The 22,864-nt window shown below is 36.3% G+C and overlaps 1 protein-coding gene across 1 annotated transcript in view; it reads right to left on the bottom strand.

The window, feature by feature from the left end:
• Positions 1–1,848: 1,848 nt before the first annotated feature.
• LOC141594628 (putative cinnamyl alcohol dehydrogenase 1) overlaps positions 1,849–22,864 on the bottom strand; it is a 36,305-nt gene continuing 15,289 nt past the window's right edge. The window contains exons 7-8 of the mRNA XM_074414633.1: positions 4,359–4,563; positions 1,849–2,034 (exon numbers count right to left, since the gene is read on the bottom strand). Coding sequence (XP_074270734.1) covers positions 1,849–2,034; positions 4,359–4,563 — 391 coding nt within the window. The remainder of the gene's footprint in view (positions 2,035–4,358; positions 4,564–22,864) is intronic.

The raw sequence follows: 22,864 nt of genomic DNA, 5'->3' as shown, positions 1-22,864 counted from the left end.
TAGATATACGAAATTATTTCAAGCTAATAATCATTTTTGCAGACTCTAAATAAGAACAATTGTCGGCATACATTATTACTCATTTACACACTTGTTTCATTAATATATATTTGGTACTTTGAAGGAACAATTGATTTTATAGTACTCCGTATATGATAATGATAATGTGGGTCCTATTGATACAACAATTGGTCCTTGCTTTACCAGTCTTAACATAAAACACTGTAGAGTAGTCAAATAAACGTTTTAGAAACTCAAAATTTAAAGGTGTTTTCAATATTGTTATTTGTTAATCATACAAATCCTCTCCATATATTATTTTCTCCTACAAAAGAAATTCACTGGAAAAACACTATGCCAATATCACAAATAATCGTGGAATATAAAGTACTAAACTGCCTCCTATAACACTTTAATTCATTTTCAACTTAAGATAGGAAAAGAAGTTAAAATTACCATTACTTATAACTTTATACTCACTAAACTCTCTATATATGCGTGCGATTTAATAAATTTTATCTACTTATATAAGGATAAAATTAAATGAAATTTGTTTTCTACTTATATTAGGATAAAATTAAATAAAATTTTCTTTGTTCTTAAGAAATTTACTTTTATAAGGATAATTTTTTTTTTTTTTTTATAAATTTACTTTTATTAGGATACATTGAATGACATTAGTTCATTTTCAACTTAAGATAAAATGAGAAGTTGTTACTCACAATTACATATAAATTTATAATCACTAAAATCTACATATATGTGTGTGATTTAATAAATTCTTAGGATATAAAATTAAATAATTTTTTTTAAGAAATCTAGTCTTATTAGGATAATTTTATAAATTTAATATTTTTTTAGAAATCTACCCTTATTAGAATAATTTATTAAATTTTTCTTTAAATTATAGGATTTCTAAAAAAATTGGACTCTCTAATATCGTTCGAAAAGTTTCTGCTTTATATATATGTATTGATTACATACTTTCTCCAATCCAATCCAAACTACCCATTTGACTTTTTACGGTCTACGAGACGACACTTTGACCACGTTTTTCTTCATTTATATATTAGTTTTTTGTGTCGAAATTATAATTTTCCGAAACCTGTTTTTATAACAAACGTAAATATGTAAATTTTATGTATAAATTTTAAAATTTTGACTAAATATAATCGATGTCAATATTTAAAAAGGTTAACTTTAAAAAGTGAATGGGTAGTTTGGATTGGATTGAAGGAAGTATTATATTAGCCTTCCCATAATTCGAATTACTATATATATCCTTTACTAAGTTTATTATAACACTAATATTATTTAGGATTATTAATATTATAATTATTATTACCTTTACCTATTATTATTCTCCTCATTAATTTTATTATTAAATTCCGAAACAATTCCCTACCATGCTAATACTAGGCCAAATATAATCGGCCCACCTATCTTATTCGCACGGCCCAAGGCCTTATTACTAGCCAAGCCCAATTCCCGACATGCTTACTTACATTATTATTTAATTAACATCTTATTTGCAACTATTATTAAAAATGGTATTAATTAATTATTTAAAAATAAATTATCCATATAAATTATTATCAAAATACGGGAAATTACATATAAGCACCCAGAACTTACAAAGTCATTACATAGCCAAAGTAAACTACAAGGAATCTTTCATCATTACAAGTTTACACAAAATTATCAATAACCAAGATAAACTACTTACTTACTAGAAGTTCACACGAAATCATCAATATCTAAGATAAACTACTTGGAAATCCATCAATATTTGGGTTAAACATATCATCAATTTAGCATCTTCCATTGTCTTCCATCAAGATAATATTCTCATTCAGCAAGGAAACTCATTCTTGTGACCAAATCAGCCATGAGAGGTCTATCAGAGAGCTGCTTCTTAAGGCACATCTCAGCAATGTTACACACTTCGTACAATTCTTCCTCTTTAAAGTTTCCTCCAAGCCTTGAATCAACCATCTCAGCCAACTTATGTTTGTCCTTGAGATATGGTTGTACCTGTGTACAATATTTAGAAGAGGGAGTAACTAGTTTAGTGAAAAATAAACGTAACGTTCGAGTTTCACAGTTGTAACTTGTAATATATGTTGAAGTATGAGATTTTAGTGTATTGTAGAAGTTTTCAGAATGTTCTAGATTTATCCGGAATGTTCTAGAATAATGTAGAAATAACTAGAAGAGTGTAGAAGGATCTAGAAGAGTCATGTGTATTCTAGGTTTATGTAGAACAACCTAAAACCTTCTAGACATGTGTATAAGTGGTAAGGAACTTTAGAGAGTTCCGTGTCTAGGTCACTCTAGAATGTTCCTATTCTAGAATATTCTTAGGTTGTAGGAGGAGGAGGAACACTATAAATAGAGGACCTCTCATCCCATTCCCATGTAACCGAAGTGTATCCCAAAAATTTCACAAACAAATAATACACAACTAATTCCTTCAACTAATCAAACTAAACCAACAACTAACTCCACTCTGCTTCCTATACTCCCCCATACACCAACAATATAGGCACACCTTTACACGACTTACTCCATAGTCTCATACAACCATACTCATAACAGAAATAATACTCCATATTACACACAATGCATTTGCTATATATGATAATAAACAGATCGTAGAAAAAAAAAAGCGTTTAAGTGTTAAGAATGTGGGCAAAAACAATGTAACATGTAAGAAACAAAAGTACCAATTAGAAAACAAGTTAAGAGCCAGAAGTTCTTTACCCAATCAATTAAGTATTCTGCGAATAAAAATACATAAATTTCTATTTTAAAAAATTTCTTTTAAGTTGAATTAATTACATATAGATCAACCGTTTTTAATGAAATAATAATAGTAGGTAGATAAATGACCAAGACGAAGGAAGTATAATAAAAGAAGAAAAAAAAAAAAAAAAAAAACAATAATAATAATCGTTGCAAAATACTAACAAACATAGTAATAATTGTGAGAAATTACTAACAAAACGTGGCAAAAGTTTAGTAAATTGTGGTTATACATAACAATAAATATACCTTGACGATATATTATAACAATATACGTGTTGATTAATAACTTTTTTTTTCTTACTATAGTAAATATATGGTTAGTTAAATGTAATACTTGCCTGAATCACATTCTTTGCTATAGTGTCCTCATCTTATCAAAGTTATATGGCAAGGTGGTTCGAACTGTATAAAGTTGTGGAAGTAACGCAAATGATCCTAGTTCACCACATATTTAAAAGGGGTTGTGTGTCCTAATCTTGACATAGCTCCTTCTACAAGAATGTAGATTTTCCCTGGATATTCATGCTCATGTATAAGGACCATCCGGACGGTATAATTTCAATATCAACCTCTAAAACCTATAAACAATAATGGATGAAATTATTCCAACAACATATCTTTTAATTTCGATTTGGGTATCTTTCGGTAAATGACTTATAATGTTGGATAAACTAGTGGGTGAATCCTTAAGTTGAGTGATCAAGCCACAAATCTTCTCTCAAAAAATTTCAGTCAAACTTTGGAACCCAACAAACTTTCTCAAAGTTTGAAGATTTTCAAGCTTATTTGTCAAACAAGAATAAGGGCTAGTCATACGGAAGTTAGTAAACATAATCAATAAGAACTTAATCAATAATGAACTTATGTAAATATTGAATGTGAGTCTCAATTTAGTCGATAAGTTATTAATTTTGTTGTTGATACATGTCATTTGATAGTAGTATGAAAATTGGATAAATTGAGATACGATAAAAAAGACAATTTCTGATTTTGAACACCGTACCATAACCTCCACAACCATAAAATTAAGTCAATTTCATCTATTTAGTTAATTCAAATGTGGACACATGGTCGTTTCTAAATTTGATTGATTTATATCTTTTGGATAGACAAAGCAAGAAAAAGAATCTCCGGGTTATAAAACTAGTTCAATATAGATACACAATGATTAATAAGAAAACACAACTACCATTTCATTCAATTAATCAAATTTGTAAATATTTACAGAAATGAGCTTAAGCAATCTAACAAAAGTGTTGAAGCCTCTGTGTTGGAATTCTTTTCAAACTGCCAAAATAAAATAAAATAAATAAGGACAGTCATTAGTACATTCTGTTAAAACAAGTAAAACTTTAAAATGATTATTGTGTATTTATTTATGTAATATAACTAGCTTACATTGATAATCGGTCTATCTTTCAAACATGCACCAGTCGTATCATGATCTATAACTTTGCAATGTCATAGCTTGGAAATATTAAGATTGCAAGTGTAAAAGGAAATATTGAGATAAAGTCCAAAAATGCCTAAATGCCATAGTTTCTTACTACCTTGAATCGGTCACGGACACATGAGCCAGTTACTTTATAACCATAAGATGTATTAGCGTAGATAAAAAAATCAAGAAAGATAAAAGCAGTAACGATCAAGTCACATATCTTCCACCCTTGCGTAAATTCATGGACAATACCGACATGATATGGTATTGCCCACGAAATAATGATCGACAACATGGCTACCAACACCTTCCAAAACCTACATCAATATAAAGTAGTGAATTGAATTAACTAGTAGTTCATATATTTCGTCTCAATTGTAATCAACTAATTCGATTTCCGGACATATTATTAAAAACAACATGAGTAAATCACGAATTATACTCAAAGTTTAGCTACTATTTGTATGTTCAAGTCTTCCATTCACTTTCAATTAAGACATTAACTCGAAACATGGCAATTTAAACTCATATACTCTTCAAAAATACTTTATTATTTATGTAGAAAATTAATTTAACTACATATTTACACTCATACAAGATGTCAAGATTAACTACATATAACATAGAATAAAATAGAGAAAATCAAAATCATAGTAGTAGTCTAGTAGAAGGCGGAATTAAACCCTAGAATAAAATAGTGAAAATAAATCTGTTCCGGGTGTAATTCCAGAGCAAGTATTGTTACCACCCGTGGCTTGTAGAATGACGTCTTTGCTTGAATCCTCCTTGCGGTCTCCTGAAACGATGAACAAACTGAGGGCTCGGCTTTGGCCGAGCGTACTCACTCCGACGCTCAAGTCAGTAAACTTAGAGAGGTAAGTTGTTGTTACTTGGCTAAGGATGTATTGTAGAGAGATAAGGAAGATATTACCAGATGAATAGTGATTCTTAGGTTAAATTGTGGATCCTTTCCTCAATGAAGGTTGAGGAGTATTTATAGACTTTCAACTTTTGTCACGTAGTGGCCAAGTGGCCAAGTGGCTAGCAGGTGGAAAGACCGTTCTACCCTCGGCCGATGGACCCATGGCAGACCGGCCGAGGGGTCTTGGATATGAGTACGCGGATATGTGTCCCGGCTGGCCGGTTGCCAGGCCGGGACCCAAGTGACAGGCCGATGGGTTGCAGATTTGCATCGGCAAGTCTGCCTAAGTCGTTGACTTTGCTGTGGATATCTTTGACCTTGCTCAAACTGTTGACTTGGTCAGCGGTGCAGAATATGCCCCATCAAAATCAAAATCATACTAGTAAGTAGATGAAATTAAACCCATACAAGATTAATTATATAGCATAATGAACTCATATATAACTTTCAAAAATGCATCAATTTAAATGAAAGAATTCTGAAAAAAAAATACTCTTAAACTACATTTTATCAATTTTTTTACAAAATAAAATTAGGTAATAATTTAACTACATATTTAGACAGTCCATGATAAAATAAAATAATGTAATGATCAAGAAATATCAAGGTAAATAAAAGAAATGGGAAAATGTATGTAGAGCTAGTATATACCTAATGAGGGTGTTGGAAAGGTCAAAGAGAAAGCGACCCAGTGGTGATGGTGGCGGTGGCAATAGCCTTCGGTAGTCCAGTTGACGTTCAACATCGTTATTATCAGTCGTGATAAGGTTTTTGTTGGAAGGTAGTTAGAGAGGAAAACTGGCTAGGTGAATGAAGAAAGTGTATGTGTTTGCAATGCTACTGCTAGAGTAGGCAATGGGCCGTGCTGGGCCGGCCTGCGTGCCGGCCCGTCGTGCCTTCCCCCAAAATTGGCCCGGCCCAGGCACGAATATTGGGCTCCTCGGGCCGTGCCGTGCCAGGACCACTGATCCAAACCTACGCCGCGGCCCGCTCAAGGCACGACCATTTTCGTGCTCGGGCCGTGCCTGGCCCATGGGCTTTTCGTGCCTTGTCCGTGGGCCGGCCCATGTGGTTTAATATTTTTTTATTTAAAAAAAACGTTATATAATTGATATATTTTTAGTACTTTTTATTTAATAAATGATGATTAATGGTTTAAATATATATTTTATTAAATATTAATGTACTTTTTGTTTAATAAATGATAATTAATGGTTTAAATATATATTTTATTAAATATTAATGTACTTTTTGTTTAATAAATAATGATCAACGGGCCATTCTTCGTGTCGGGCCGTGCCAAGCCCGTCGTGCACGTGCGTCGTGCTCTCCACCGTGCCTGGGCCGTGCCGTGCCTAGGCACGGATTTCTGAAGAAAATCGCGCCGGAGCCCGTCTCAAGCCCAGTCGTGCCGTGCCCGTGCTTCCTCGATTTTCTCGTCGGGCCGGGCCGTGCCGTGGGTCGTGCCTGACCGTGCCGCCCACCGGCCCGCGGCCCTTTATGCCAACTCTAGCTACTGCCCTATTCGGTTGTTTACACTCAAATTTACAACTCACCACCACCTTCTTTTGTTCTTTACTGTGACTTCACCATTTTTTTATGTACGGAGGAGCAAAGATCCTTTGTGGATCCAATCAATTAGTCGGTTTAAAACCGTCTTTTCATGTAAGACGGTTATTTTTTAGAAAAAAATATTAATTTTTTGGGATTAATAATTGAGTGATTAATCATAAAAATCCGGTGTCATTAACTCTTAACTACTATGTAAATGATTTTATTTTTTAATTTGTAATTATAATTAATCAAAATTCCATATGTTTATCCACTTTTTTACCTAATGGCTCTAATTTAGTTGTAAGAGATTTAGTATATGTTTGGTCTTACTTTTCAAAGTGTTTTTGGACTTAAAAATACTTTTTGGTCAAACACATCATATATTTAAAAGTTAAAATAATTTCTCAAAAACTCAAATACAAAAATAGAAGGAGCAATTTGGTATTTCTGATTCTTGAAAACTACTTTTACAAAATCAAGCTTTAAAAACAAAAACTCATTTTTAATAATCTAGGTCAAACATGCTCTCAGTGTGTGTTTGACCTTAATTTTCAAAGTGTTTTTGAACTTAAATATACTTTTTGGCCAAACATAATAGAAATTTAAAATCTAATAGTAGATTCTCAAAAACTCAAACACCATGTTTTTGCGCATAAAAATAGAAGTATCAATTTGATGTTTCTGTTTCTTGAAAAACACTTTTGAAAAATTAAGATTAAAAAATAGAAACTCATTTTAAGCAAACTAGGCCAAACATGCTCGTGTCCTTCGTCCTTTTTTTTTTCTTTCTTAATGATTTTATATTATTTTCTTTTTCTTTATTTTTTTGATAAAAAAATGAATTATTCGATCATTTCCAAGCTACTACGGAGTATCTCATTATTATCCTAATGTTATTATGTGAAGTAGGTTATATGCATGTGTGTGATCATTTTATAGATTCTCATTCTATTAAAATTGAACTATGTTTAGTTTTAGTTATTCTTACTTATAATAAAAGTTACTATTTTCTTGCAAAACCCAACTTATTAATTAGTTGCCTTCAAAAATACTGGGACGGGTATTTTCGAAATAAAACATAAAATGCTTGTAATATATTATTTTTTTGAGAAAATCATTATACTAGATTGGTACATTCGTTTTAAGAAAGGTCAGCTGCAAACGAAATATTTAGTATGTCTTAGTTAAGACAAATGTATATATTGCATAGTGGAAAATGGATTACGAGTTTGAACTCTCTTTTCCTTTATGTCATAGTGTCGTACGTACTATCTTTGTGCCTTGTTTGACCTCAAAGAAATGTTAGACAATCTAAAGTTTACGTTTCATAATTACCTTAACCACTGATATTGGAGTACTATTTACTAGGAGAACATTTGGCGCACTATATATTCCCCTTCCATATGCAAAGATATTAAAAAAAAAAGGACTTGGGACATTTAGTACCTTAACTGCTTAACCTTAACCATAATCACATTGCTAAAATACCCATAATTTCAAATGAATATTACATACGAGTATAAACATTCACTTTAAATGAAACGTATGTTCTCATTCATATTAGTGGAAGTAAATACCTCTTATAAAAAGTTTTTGTTTCATTGATTACAAATAAATTACTCGTTCGGTCATTTTTTATCGATTCAATTTGGCACAAAGACCAAGAAAATGAGAACAACAACGACAAGGAAATAATGATAAACAAAAGGGACATACCAAATGTCTCTTTGCATACATTACCTCTCCACTTGCCCACTTGTATAAACCTTACCTAGTACTAAAATAGATAACAATTGACCGGTACAGAATGAATGAGTATTACTCTAATTAATATGTAAAAGAACCTAAAATATTGACAAACTATAAAGTATGTAAACGTTACACCTTCTATTACTCATAAGACTCCAAAATTGTGCAATTAGAACAACGTCCCCAGTTTACATGGAATAAAGCAAATATGGTCAAGTCTTTTACTTTCTTGCATACGGATTGTCAAATCTTTACTACAGTATCATTTTTTTTTGCTAAAAATATATTTTGTCAAATAATTGGTCATTACTTGTGTAGTTGTGTATATATTTTTATTTGTATCAGATTATAATTTGTTTATGTTTTTCACTATATTTAAGCTCAAAATTCTAATCCGGAAAAAAGAGGGAAATATCCACCAGTTATAATCATTTATTTACATTTGAATTAATTGTCCCTTACAAATAATAATCCTAAAAAGATATGATAAATAAATAATAATGATGGGAGAACCGTACTAAATTTTCAATTAAATCGAGTAAGCTACATTCACAATTAGTCATATATGACTGAAGTCCTATTTCATATAAAATTATTTTTTTTTGTTGAGTAACAATTTTATGTTGGAAACTCGTTGAATTTGGGATGTTCGATTGGTAACTAAAATTGAAGCATTAAATAATAGTAGTAGGAAAACTAAATTTGTGTAGCAAGTGGTATTTAAATTGAGGCATTCACTAAGCAAATGACTTTGTACTAGACAGCTCTACCAAATGAATAACTGTTTTTTTAATTTTTCGCTGTTTTGTTAAAGGAGAACATTTTACATGCACTAACATGTTCAAGGTAACTTCTATGGATACCGCTTTGAAAGAATAGCTTAAAACATGAACCGACATAATAACGTTTTAATATTTGTAACACTATTTAAAGAAAATGGAATAATGTGCTTAGGAATTGAAGAGGCGGACACCTAGCTTCGAGTAAAGAGAGTCAAAGACGACACAACAACAAATGTTCGATGACTTACTCTCTCAAGATTCAAATGAAATTTTATATTGCATTATTTTTAAGATTATCCTATTTTTACACTGCATCTGTATTAAATAGAGTAATTTTATTCTCTTAATATATTATCAATGAGTCCTACCTTAAGTTGATTCAAACTCAAGTTTAAGAATTCTCAAGGAGTTAAAATTCACGGGTTCAAAATTCGAGACCGAATTAAACATGTGGCGAGGTTGAATTTTGTGGTAGGACTTAGAGCATCCGCAACGGTGAAATCTCAACAATTTTCATCTTACACTTTTTCATCTTTTCTCTCTCCTATTTAGCGTCCACATCAGCTTTTCTGATGCGTGTATTTTATATAAGGTTTTTACCTCATTTTTACACGCATTTCTGTACTATTTACGTGGCATCTAGCTACAAATACCCCCGAATATTCTACTTTGGTTCGTTTTATGTAAATTGTAGGAATAAACCAAAGAGGAGCTAAATCGAGCCTAAACTCGTCCCATTTGCATGCATTTATGGAGAACAAGGAGCCGGAGCTTGGAATCTATCACTTTGAAGACGCGTGAGCTGGTTTCGGAAGGTGTCATAGTGTCTAACGTGCCAAAATAGCTCGATCGACTACTTTTCTAGTCGATCGAATGCTTTATATACTGAAGGTTACTCGATCAAGCAGTTCGAGTATTCAATCGAGAGGGCAGTGCAAGGAGTTACTCGATCGAGTGGGTTATTTCCACTCGATCGAAAGGTTTGACGCTTAGTTGCTCGATCGAGTGGTTTATTTCCACTCGATCGAGTGGTTTTACCCGGATAGGAGTTGTTCCGCCTAATTTCGTATGGGCTTTTGTAATTAAGCTATGGATTAGGTTTAGAGGAGGATTTTCGTATACTACTAAGACAGTAGACTGCGTAACTCTTCCTCATTCGGTTCACTTCTCCTTGATCGACTTCTACTGCCTATTGATTTTTACCTTCTTTCTATACTTTGCTACCCAGATTCAGATTTGTAATTGGTATTATTTCTCCTTTTATTTCTTAATCGTATTTATCATTTTATTTTCTATCTTCTTCTCACTGCTTCCATTATTGTTTTATTTAATCTCTCATTCTTATTATTATTATGTCTAATTCTTGTTATCTACATATTATTATTGTTAACTCGATAGTGATGTGTAGCTAATTCCCTTTTGCTAAGGCTAGGGGATCCATGATTATGAAGGGATAGTGATTGAATTATTAGGTTAATGCTGGTGTAGTCCTTGTTGTTAATCGCTGCACTTATTTGTATCTGTCTAATTGAGTCGACGCAATTAGGCATTTAAATCATAGTAAACCTTGACCTAGACCGGAAGGTTGGAAAGGGCAAGACTCGTAGCGAACATTAGGGCACTGTAGTGAGGGCGAAAGCTAAGCTATTTGTGCTTTAGGGCGAATTGAGACCGGAAGGAGATATTCACTGCTCCTCGGACCATACTTGCATTGACCTGAGACCTAAATCACTTGACCGAATGATCATGGTGAACCGTCTGTCTTAGCTGCTTTCTTTATCTGCTTAATCCCTTTTCTCTGCCTTTTTCTCTTTCCCATTCTCATTAGTTTAAAACAACAACCCATTTAAAACCCCCATTTTGGTTACCGTGACGAAGTTAAACAAAGCTGACATTTTCTCATCTCCCTGTGGAGATCGACCCGACTTCCCTAACTATATTAGTTAGAGCCAGTTGGTTATTTTTGATAGGTATACGACTATCCTGTCAAATTTTGGCGCCGTTGCCGGGGAGGTGGCGCAATTTTGCTGCTTTATTTGAGTTTGTCTCTCGTCTCAAGGAATTTATTCCTTGAGGCTGATCTCATTTTTGCAAAGTTTTGATTAGTTTTGCAAGTATTTTGTTCTATAAGAGAACATCATCACACCTGCTCCGCTTTGTAAACTCTTTTTGCCAGGATGCCTAATATAGCCAGCCATTCAGAGCCTAATGTGGATTCCCTTCCAAAAGGTTTATTACTACCCACTACTGAGTCGGGAACCTTTGGAATCCACCCATCCTACATGCAGCTGGTCAAGAGAAATCTCTTTAGGGGGGTACCTGAAGAAGATTCATGCAGGCACATAGAGCTGTTTACGGAGTATTGCTCTACCATTCCTCTTGCTGCTGGGGTGACACAGGACAAAGTGAAGGGAATTCTCTTTCCCTTTTCTTTAGCTGATGATGCCCGGAAATGGTTGAGAGATTTAGATAGGGAGGCAGCCGGTGTGACCGACTGGAGTTCTCTTGCTTTGGCCTTTTACAAGCGATATTTCCCACCGCAGCGCACCAATGCCTTGAGAGCTCAAATTACTTCTTTCGAGCAATTGCCTACTGAGGACTTAGATGGGGCTTGGACTAGGTTCAAGAAGCTTGTCCGTTCTGTGCCTCACCACGGTTTCAAGCGTTGGTTCCTTTGTACTCAGTTTTACAACGGAATATATCGAAACCAAAGAGCTATTCTTGATAGTGTAGCTAAGGGGAGATTCACTAAAAACGTGGAGGATGATCAAGGGTGGCGTCTTATTGAGGAGATGGCCATTCATGTCGCCAAGTATGGAAATCCCCGAGGTAGTGAGCAAGTTAATGAGTTGGTAGCAGCTGCAGTGGAAAGTCCTAGCAAAAGTCTAGGTAATGTGGAGATTACGGAAGCTATAGGTGAGAGTGCACAGGTTTGTTCAATTATTGAGCATGTGGAGATATATGGTAGATGTGGCATGGAGGGGCATGACCCTATTGATTGTCTGGCAAGTATAGAGCGCGTCCTTACTTATCAGAAATACAAGCAAGGAGTCCCTTTTTCTCAATTATACGAGGAAATGAAGAATGTTTCTACTCTTTCTAGGCCGCAGCCGGTCTCTCCAACCGCCAACGAGGAAATTGTTGAACTGAAATCCTTGATGTTGAACTTAACACAACAGTTTGGGGAGAAATGTAGCAAGAATGAAACCGTTATAGTGGAGTTGAGAGAACAAGTCGCGCAGTTAACACTCGCGAAAGACCAAGCTAACCTTCTACCGACATGTGATCCAGTTAATGCAACGAATCTCCAAAGTGGCCTTGTTCATGAGGGGCCAAAAACACCAGAAGACGGGGTTGTGATAGCTGATAATGCCCCGGAAGATGATTTGGATGAGTTTTTGGACGAAATCCTTGCTGCGTGTTGTCCAGACACTCGATCGAGTGAAAATGCTACTCGATCGAGTGAAATAATCCATCCCATTACTCGATCGAGTGATAAATGTGGTCGATCGAGTAGTGCCCAATTTGCAGATGGTCGATCGAGTGATATTCTTACTCGATCGAGTAAAATAATTGAAGAAATCACTCGATCGAGTGAAGAAAGTGGTCGATCGAGTAAGCCAGAAAAACAAATCACTCGATCGAGTGAGGAAAATGGTCGATCGAGTAAATGCCAACATGAAATCACTCGATCGAGTGGTGAAAGTACTTGATCAAGTATCAGAAGCAGCGGAGACCCTATTTTGATATCTAATTTTGCTACCGCGTCATCTTCCTCTGCTGTGGAGACGTCACGCACTGATAAAGGTAAAGAGAAAGTCGCGGGTTCACTCATTGCTCCAGGTAACTGTCGCGGGTTCACCAGAGTACCCTTTCCAAGTCGTCTGAAGGACGCGAAGGTCGAGCGACAGTATGGTAAGTTTGTGGACGTTGTGAAGAACCTCCAGGTAACTGTCCCTTTTACCGAACTTGTTACCCAGGTACCTACTTACGCTAAATTTATGAAAGACATTGTGACGCGTAAGAGAGACCTAAGTGAATTTGAGACGGTTTCATTTATGGAAGAGTCTAGTAATTTACTTTTAAATAAGGCTCCACCTAAAATGAAGGACCCGGGTAGCTTTTCTATTACATGTGTTATAGGCAATGTGGTTATTGATAAGGCTCTTTGTGATTTAGGAGCAAGCGTCAGTGTCATGCCCCTATCTGTCTGCAAGAAATTGAATATGGGTCATCTTAAATTGACTAACATTACCCTAAAGATGGCTGATAGATCTGTTAGGAGACCCTTGGGTGTCTTGGAGGACGTGCCTGTGAAAATAGGCAAGCTCTTTATACCAGTAGATTTCATTGTTTTAGACATAGCTGAGGACACCCGGACCCCAATTATATTAGAAAGACCATTCCTTTGTACAGCTGGGGCCATTATTGATGTCAAACAAGGGCATTTGACTCTTGCAGTAGGGGATGACGCAATTACTTTCAGTTTGCCTAGCACCTTGGCTCGGCCAATGATAGAGGATACTTGTCATTCTGTTGATATTATTGACGAGTCTATTTATGACTTCTGGTCGGGTTCTTTTGTGAAGGACCCACTATAATCTCTTACGCTTTTGGATGAGTGTGCAGATAACCCAGATGACGATGACGCTGTGATGGATTTGCTTATAGATGATTTAGATGAGCGTGAACTCACCGACGCGGAGGGAGAGCAAGTGGAACAAATGATCAGTACCCTATGCTCCATTGAGGTAAAGGTATCTGAGCGTAAGCCTCTTCCCTCTCATCTAAAATATGTTTTCTTAGACGATACTGAGCAATATCCAGTCATTGTTAGTGCTAAGCTTGATAATGATCAGCTGACTTCTTTGTTAGCTGTGCTTAAGAAAAACAGGAAAGCTTTGGGTTATTCTTTGGACGATATCAAGGGGATTAGTCCCGATATTTGTATGCACATGATAGAGCTGGAGGAAGATCACAAACCTTGCAGACAGGGTCAGCGCAGACTAAACCAGAAGATGCAAGATGTTGTGATGGCTGAGGTAATGAAGCTGCTCGACGCAGGTATTATCTATTCTGTTGGTCATTCTAAATGGGTGAGTCCAGTGCAGGTAGTCCCGAAGAAAGGAGGGACTACCGTGGTTAAGAATGACAAAAATGAGTTAATACCCACTCGAGTAGTGACTGGTTGGCGGATGTGTATAGATTACAGAAGGCTGAATGCCGCCACCAAGAAAGATCACTTTCCCCTTCCTTTTATTGATCAAATGGTAGAAAGGTTAGCTTCTCATAAGTTTTTCTGCTATTTAGACGGGTATTCAGGGTTCTTTCAGATCCCTATTCACCCAGACGATCAAGCTAAGACTACATTTACTTGTTCTCAAGGCGTGTTTGTTTATCGCAGGATGCCTTTTGGTTTATGTAATGCCCCTGCCACCTTCCAAAGGTGCATGATAGGGATATTTTCAGAGTATATTGAGTCTATTATGGAATTTTTCATGGACGATTTCAGTGTTTATGGAAGTGATTTTTCTAACTGTCTATCTAACCTTGATAAAGTGTTGCAGCGCTGCATTGAGGTTAATCTCGTGCTTAACTTTGAGAAGTGCCATTTCATAGTCAACGAGGGAGTTGTCTTAGGGCACTTAGTTTCTGATAGGGGAATAGAAGTTGATAAAGCAAAAGTGGAAGTGATTCAGCAATTACCTCCTCCTGTTAATGTCAAAGGAGTGAGAAGTTTCCTTGGTCACGCCGGTTTTTATCGTCGGTTTATCAAGGATTTCTCAAAAATTGCTAAACCACTTACACAGCTACTACTTAAGGATGCCACTTTTATGTTTACTGATGAGTGTCTTTCTACTTTTAATAGGTTAAAGCGGGCTTTAGTCTCTGCGCCGATCATACAGCCTCCCAACTGGGATTTGCCGTTTGAGATAATGTGTGATGCCAGTGACTATGCACTAGGAGCGGTGCTAGGCCAACGGAAATACAAAGCTTTAAACGCAATCTACTATGCGAGCCGAACTCTGGATGAGGCTCAAGTGAAGTACACCACCACTGAAAAAGAGCTGCTAGCTGTAGTTTATGCCTTAGAGAAATTTCGTTCTTATTTGATTGGATCAGAAGTTACTGTTTTTACTGACCATGCAGCTTTGAGGCATCTCCTTGCTAAGAAGGAGGCTAAACCACGGCTATTGAGATGGATACTCCTTCTTCAGGAGTTTGATTTGAAGATTAAAGATAAGAAAGAGGCTGAGAACGTTGTAATTGATCATCTGTCGCGGCTGTCGCGACAAGAAGGGGAAGATTATTTACCTATTGATGACTCTTTCCCTGATGATACTTTATTTGCTGTACTATCGTCTATTGTTAACCAAGAGCCTTGGTATGCAGATATAGCTAGTTACGTTGTCAGTGGCAAGCTGCCGCCTGACCTTTCTCATCAGCAGAGGAAGCGTTTTCTGTATAACGCTAAGCAATATTTTTGGGACGATCCTTATTTGTTTAAGGAATATGCAGACGGTATCTACAGATGGTATATTCCGAAGTGGGAAGCCAAAGTAGTCCTGGAAGGCTGTCACTCCTCTTCCTATGGTGGTCACCACGGTCCATCGCGTACCGTGGTTAAGGTACTTCAGTCTTGTTTTTACTGGCCTTCTTTGTTTGCTGATGCTAAGTCCTTTGTTTCAGCTTGTGATGTCTGCCAATGATCGGGGAACATTTCAAAGAGACATGAGATGCCACAAAATGGTATCTTAGAGGTTGAGGTTTTCGATGTCTGGGGCATTGATTTCCAAGGACCGTTCCCGTCCAGTAAAGGTAACAGGTACATTTTAGTAGCTGTAGATTATGTGTCGAAGTGGGTTGAGGCAATTGCCTCACCTCATTGTGATGCCAAGACCGTGATAAAAATGTTTAAAAAGGTCATATTTCCCCGATTTGGTGTCCCTAGGGTCGTCATTAGTGATAGGGGAATTCACTTTAAAGAAAAGAAACTAACTTCCATTCTGTCTAAAGTTGGTGTCCAACACCGGCGTGGTTTGGGGTATCATCCCCAAACTAGTGGTCAGGTTGAGGTCTCTAATCGCGAGTTGAAAGAGATCTTGTCTAAGGTAGTTTCTAAATCACGGAAGGACTGGAGTCTTAAATTAGAAGACACATTATGGGCCTACGAATCGCTTTTAAGACACCAATTGGTGCATCACCTTATAGGTTAGTTTATGGGAAATCATGTCATTTACCTGTTGAGTTGGAATGTAAGGCTTGGTGGGCAATTCGTGAGCTTAACTTTGATCCTAAGTTGTGTGGTCAGAATCGTCTTTTGCAGCTAGATGAGTTGGAAGAATTTAGGCTTAATGCCTATGATAGCTCGCGCATTTATAAAGAAAAGACGAAGAGATGGCATGACAAAAGAATTCTACCTCGGGAGTTTCATGTTGGGCAAAAGGTGCTGCTATTTCATGCCCGACTGCGATTATTTCCTGGCAAGCTGAAGTCCAGATGGAGTGGTCCATATACGGTGACAGCTGTTACTAGATATGGATCCGTTGAGCTAGAAAGCCCCGAGGGAAATCGGTTCAAAGTGAATGGGCAATATGTGAAGCATTATCACGAGGCAAATGAAGCAGACAATCGTGTTGAAGTCCTGTACTTCGACGAGCTAGACGCGCCAGTTAATTGATGCCAGAAGAGTCGTGCGGGACCTCTTAAACCTGCGCTCTCCGGGAGGCAACCCGGACTGTTTTGTTGTATTTTTGTTGAACTATTTCTTTGCCTTTAGCTTTTTGTTGAATTTTAGACGTTGTTTTATGCACCCTATGTATTCTCCTTGCTTTTGATACGTGTTTTGCAGGTGTATCCACTCGATCGAGTAGTTTTTCTACTCGATCGAGCACTTTTGAGATGATATTCACTCGATCGAGTAGTTAAAGTACTCGATCGACAAGCTGCATAACCAAGATCACTCGATCGAGTAACAATTTGCTCGATCGAGCACTTTTTGACACCAAATCACTCGATCGACCTGTTCTAGGTCACTCGATCGAGTAGTTCTATCTTCCAGCCGTTACTTTTCGTCTGTTGAGCTACTGCTTGACTTCCTTTGACCTCCCATGTTCATGGTCGGTTTGGGGAGGTCCCTCTTCTCGACGTTTTGTAAGTATTCTGACTCGCGTTATCCTTTTTTCCTCAGTTTGCATTTCTTTCCCTATTTTTGGTACAATGAGGGCATTGTACTGTTTGGTTTGGGGAGGTATGCATCCATATCTGTGTCTGCATGTTTTCTTGCATTTTCGCTTGCACGTCTATTTATTTTCGCATGCATTGTTGTTTTTAATTCACAAATCACATGAATTTCAAAAAATTTTCACGTTTAATTTGAGTCGAAACGTTTAAACTTTGATGCTACATTGAATCCTTACTTTAGCATTGCATATTCTTGACATTTAGTTGGCATGATTATGTGCATGATCTACGAGTTTTTGTTTCTCTCTTATCTGAACGAATAGACTTGACTCATATATTGGCAAGCTACATTACATTCTGAGGTTAGAGCTTTATAAACTGGTGACATTCATGACCGGTTTCATTAGGATGTGAGTAGTACTCTCTTTAAGGCATGTATCATTAATTTGCATAAGCATGAGTCTAGTCTTCTTAATACCTGTATGCATTCGGTCTGTGGATGGTGACACATGTTGGGAGAGGAAATTCCCTTTATTTCATTCTACCCATGAGCCCCACATAGTCAAATTGCCTTTTTTTGTCCTATTAGCTACATACTATAATTTTTCCTACCCTAGCCGAGCTAGTGATGTGTAGCTGTTTGGAATGCTTTGCTGCAGTTTGGTTATTTCTATCGGATTTCAGAAGATGGTGGAAGAATTGAAGGGAATGAAAAAAAATGATGAAAAAAAGAAAAAAAAATGAAAAGAAAAGATTGGAATTACGAAAAAGAAAAAGAAAAAAATCATGTGCGAGAAAAATGAGAAATTGTATGATGATTTTCACTCCCATGTTTCATCTATATTATATGGGGAGTTGACAAGTTTATGGCGTGTTGTGAGTTGAGTGCATTGAATTTGCACCGTTTTGTTTTGCTATATTGAGTACGAAGTTGGGATGCAGTTCAATATTTGGATTCGTTGTTGCTAGTCTGGCTACTAACTCCACATATCCAAATTTATCTTAGCCCCTTCTTACCCATTACCTCACTTACCCAAATGTAAGTCTTCAGCATGTGTCTTGGTCATTAGTATGGTTGGAATGCGTATGTATGGTTGTAGAGACTTTATTCATGTTAACTGCATGCATGTTCTTATAGGTCGAGTTAGGTGAGTGTCTTTACTTCTTTCTATCTTTCACATATATACTCACCTTGTGCCTAATTTTGAGTGATGAGCGACCCGTGAGAGTCCGATACTTTTGAGTCTTGCAAGGTCGACGGTTCAGTAAGCTTGAAACATTGATTTAACTCGTTTGCACTCATCATTTGCCACTTTGTTAGTTGTTGCATTAAACTGGTTTTGGTGGATGATTTGTAGCTGATACGTTGGTCCCGTTCCATTGTTTATTTTTAGTTGCATTCATAGTTTGCTTGGGGACAAGCAAAGATTTGGTTTGGGGAGATTTGATGCGTGTATTTTATATAGGGTTTTTACCTCATTTTTACACGCATTTCTGTACTATTTACGTGACATCTAGCTACAAATACCCCCGAATATTCTACTTTGGTTCGTTTTATGTAAATTGCAGGAATAAACCAAAGAGGAGCTAAATCGAGCCTAAACTCGTCCCATTTGCATGCATTTATGGAGAACAAGGAGCCGGAGCTTGGAATCTATCACTTTGAAGACGCGTGAGCTGGTTTCGGAAGGTGTCATAGTGTCTAACGTGCCAAAATAGCTTCGATTGACTACTTTTCTAGTCGATCGAATGCTTTATATACTGAAGGTTACTCGATCGAGCAGTTCGAGTATTCAATCGAGAGGACATTGCAAGGAGTTACTCGATCGAGTGGGTTATTTCCACTCGATCGAAAGGTTTGACGCTTAGTTGCTCGATCGAGTGGTTTATTTCCACTCGATCGAGTGGTTTTACCCGGATCGGAGTTGTTCCGCCTAATTTCGTATGGGCTTTTGTAATTAAGCTATGGATTAGGTTTAGAGGAGGATTTTCGTATACTACTAAGACAGTAGACTGCGTAACTCTTCCTCATTCGGTTCACTTCTCCTTGATCGACTTCTACTGCCTATTGATTTTTACCTTCTTTCTATACTTTGCTACCCAGATTCAGATTTGTAATTGTTATTATTTCTCCTTTTATTTATTAATCGTATTTATCATTTTATTTTCTATCTTCTTCTCACTGCTTCAATTATTGTTTTATTTAATCTCTCATTCTTATTATTATTATGTCTAATTCTTGTTATCTACATATTATTATTGTTAACTCGATAGTGATGTGTAGCTAATTCCCTTTTGCTAAGGCTAGGGGATCCATGATTATGAAGGGATAGTGATTGAATTATTAGGTTAATGCTGGTGTAGTCCTTGTTGTTAATCGCTGCACTTATTTGTATCTGTCTAATTGAGTCGACGAAATTAGGCATTTAAATCATAGTAAACCTTGACCTAGACCGGAAGGTTGGAAAGGGCGAGACTCGTAGCGAACATTAGGGCACTGTAGTGAGGGCGGAAGCTAAGCTATTTGTGCTTTAGGGCGAATTGAGACCGGAAGGAGATATCCACTACTCCTCGGACTATACTTGCATTGACCTGAGACCTAAATTACTTGACCGAATGATCATGGTAAACCGTCTGTCTTAGCTGCTTTCTTTATCTGCTTAATCCCTTTTCTCTGCCTTTTTCTCTTTCTCATTCTCATTAGTTTAAAACAACAACCCAATTAAAACCCCCATTTTGGTTACCGTGACGAACTTACACAAAGCTGACATTTTTCCATCTCCCTGTGGAGATCGACCCGACTTCCCTAGCTATATTAGTTAGAGCCAGTTGGTTATTTTTGATAGGTATACGATTGATCTGTCATTTTCACTCACCACTAAAAATTATCAAAAAAAAAAAAAACACCCACATCAACAAATACTCAACTTTACCTATAAATTAAACTGTTTATGTATTTGGTGGGTTTGCAATCTTATAAAACGAACAATTGGTCTCCCTTGTGACGGGTTACCATTTGTGGCGGATATTTTGTGAGTTAAAATGGTAACAAAATGGGTTAGTGGAAAAAGGGGACCACATGAACAGTGTTGCAGAGAGAGAAAAAGTGGGTACTTTGTGAGGTAAAATGATATCCGTCACTCAAGAGTGACGGATATGTGCCGTCACAAACAAGAATTTGTGTAAAACGAATTGTTTATGCATTGGGTAGACCCTGTCAGCCCCACTTTTCCTATAAAATGAATTGTTTATGCATTTTGGTGGGTCTGCACTCCTCTCCGCCAGTCTTCGTACCGGCGAAATTTTTCGCAAGTCTTCAACCCTCATTTGTCCTCTTTAACATGTGTTTATGCATTTTTATTCCACAACCACTTTTCACCATTTTCATGAAAAGTTGTGAGAAGACCATTGTGGATGGTCTTAAGGAGATTGGTTGGTTGCTTGAATGTCCTGGTGTCGCGGATATTCCTACCTATGTGATTAGAGCATCCGCAAAGGTGAGACTCCCCATATTTTCTCTTTCCTTCTCTTATTCGTCTACCTCATTTTTCACTAACTTTTTCATTTACCCTCCCCAATTTATATTTACATCTATGCAACAATGAGGTTCCCCAACAATATTAATTTACATCCAAAAATTTGGGAACCTCTCCAAAATCAACTCAAAATACCTTACTTTTTCTTTGGGGACCTTCCCTACAAATAGAGGAGCCCCATTTGTTTGGAGCGTGTGTGCAATAATAAGGTTCCTCATTTGAGGAGAGAGAAGGTATATGGGGAGGTTAACTTCTCACCTTTGCTGATGCTCTTATCCAAATATGCGCAAAAATTGCACGTACCCAAAAGGTCAAAATGACCAAAAGTTGGATATGATGATGAGAAAGATTGGTTGACCCAAAAGTATAACACAAATTCTCATTTATGACGGCGATATCCGTCAAAAGCTTGTGACGGATACCATTTCCTCTCACAAAATGCCCATTAAGAGGTGAGTGGGAATCAGATGGGGGTGCCCCACCTTGTCCCTTCTCCCTTTTTGTGAGAGGTCACAAGCTTGTGACGGGATTAGCTCGTCACAAGCAAGACTAGCTGAAAGTATATACATACGTTGATATGTACAACCTCGGATAAAGGAATATAAAAGGTACTTCCTCCATTCAACTCCACATTATTTTATCACGTTTGCCAACGCGTGTTTTCCGCGGTAAATATCGTTAACTACGTATTTGCAAAAATTATAAAAGTTAGATATTTTTAATGTACTCGTAAAGGCGAATCAAATAAGATCCCACATGAATATATTTTTACTTATGTATAAAGAGAAGATTGTAATTGAATGTTTATTTGTGGATAGTGTCGAAAATTGAAAGTGGTAGAGTGGAGTTGAATGGAGGAAGTAATAATTTACCACTAGTTTTAAACCCGTGCAAAATTGCACGGGTTTGTATTTAGGACGATATGAATGTTTTTTTTATGAATATTTTATTTTTACATTTCTATTGTAATTATCTAACAGTTCTATATCATCGATCTACATGTTTAATATAGATCAGTGATCTAACTGGAAATGAACATTCTCCACGTAAATAGGATGCGTTAAAACAACAACTACCGGGTGAATGTTTATTTCCAGTTATAGACGGATTAACATCAGTAAGAATTTCACCATATTCGGCACATAAATCTCTCACTAAGCGCTCAACAACATCGTACTATCTAGTTTTAAAAATTATTTAAGTTATTTAATTTATTCGCATTGTTTGTAATAATTAATTTCATTAATTTCTGTAATATATTCCCATTATATGTAATTCATTCCCGTAATTAAATGTAATTTGTTCTCGTAATTATGTAATTTTATTATTAATTATGCAATTTTATTGCTAATTATGTAATTCATTCCGATTATATGTAATTTATTTCATTTATTCCGATTTGTAATTCATTCCGATTATATGCAATTAATTTCATTTATTCGATTGTATGTAATTATTTCATAATTTTTTTTAAGACGGAAATTGTCGCTTGGTTGTATTGGCAGACGATTTGAAGAAATAAATTATTTGCACACCAACGGGACCCACCATAACCTAAATTTCCAAAAAAAAAGAGGGGGGGTTTTGTACAAATGACGTGGCGCATTCTCCATTCAGCATTATCTTCTGAATTAATAAAGATAAGATGCTTTGCAGTAGTAGGGTCCACATTATACTAATCAATCAACATTAGTGATAGGTCCATACCTTGATACTTGAGTTATAGTCCCTTTCGTAACACTACGTTTATTAGTAGGTCTAACTAGGTACAACTGTACAAGTCATGAATAAAGACAAAATAATAAATAAAATATAAAGGGAAATAAAATACAAAATGTTGCCCAGTTCCACCATTTTGCGTTCCAGTAGTTCCAACCCAGACCAGATTTGA

The sequence above is a fragment of the Silene latifolia genome, chromosome 8 (genome assembly GCF_048544455.1).
Source record: "Silene latifolia isolate original U9 population chromosome 8, ASM4854445v1, whole genome shotgun sequence".
Lineage (NCBI taxonomy): Eukaryota > Viridiplantae > Streptophyta > Magnoliopsida > Caryophyllales > Caryophyllaceae > Silene > Silene latifolia.
This window is presented reverse-complemented; position numbering and strand designations above follow the sequence as displayed.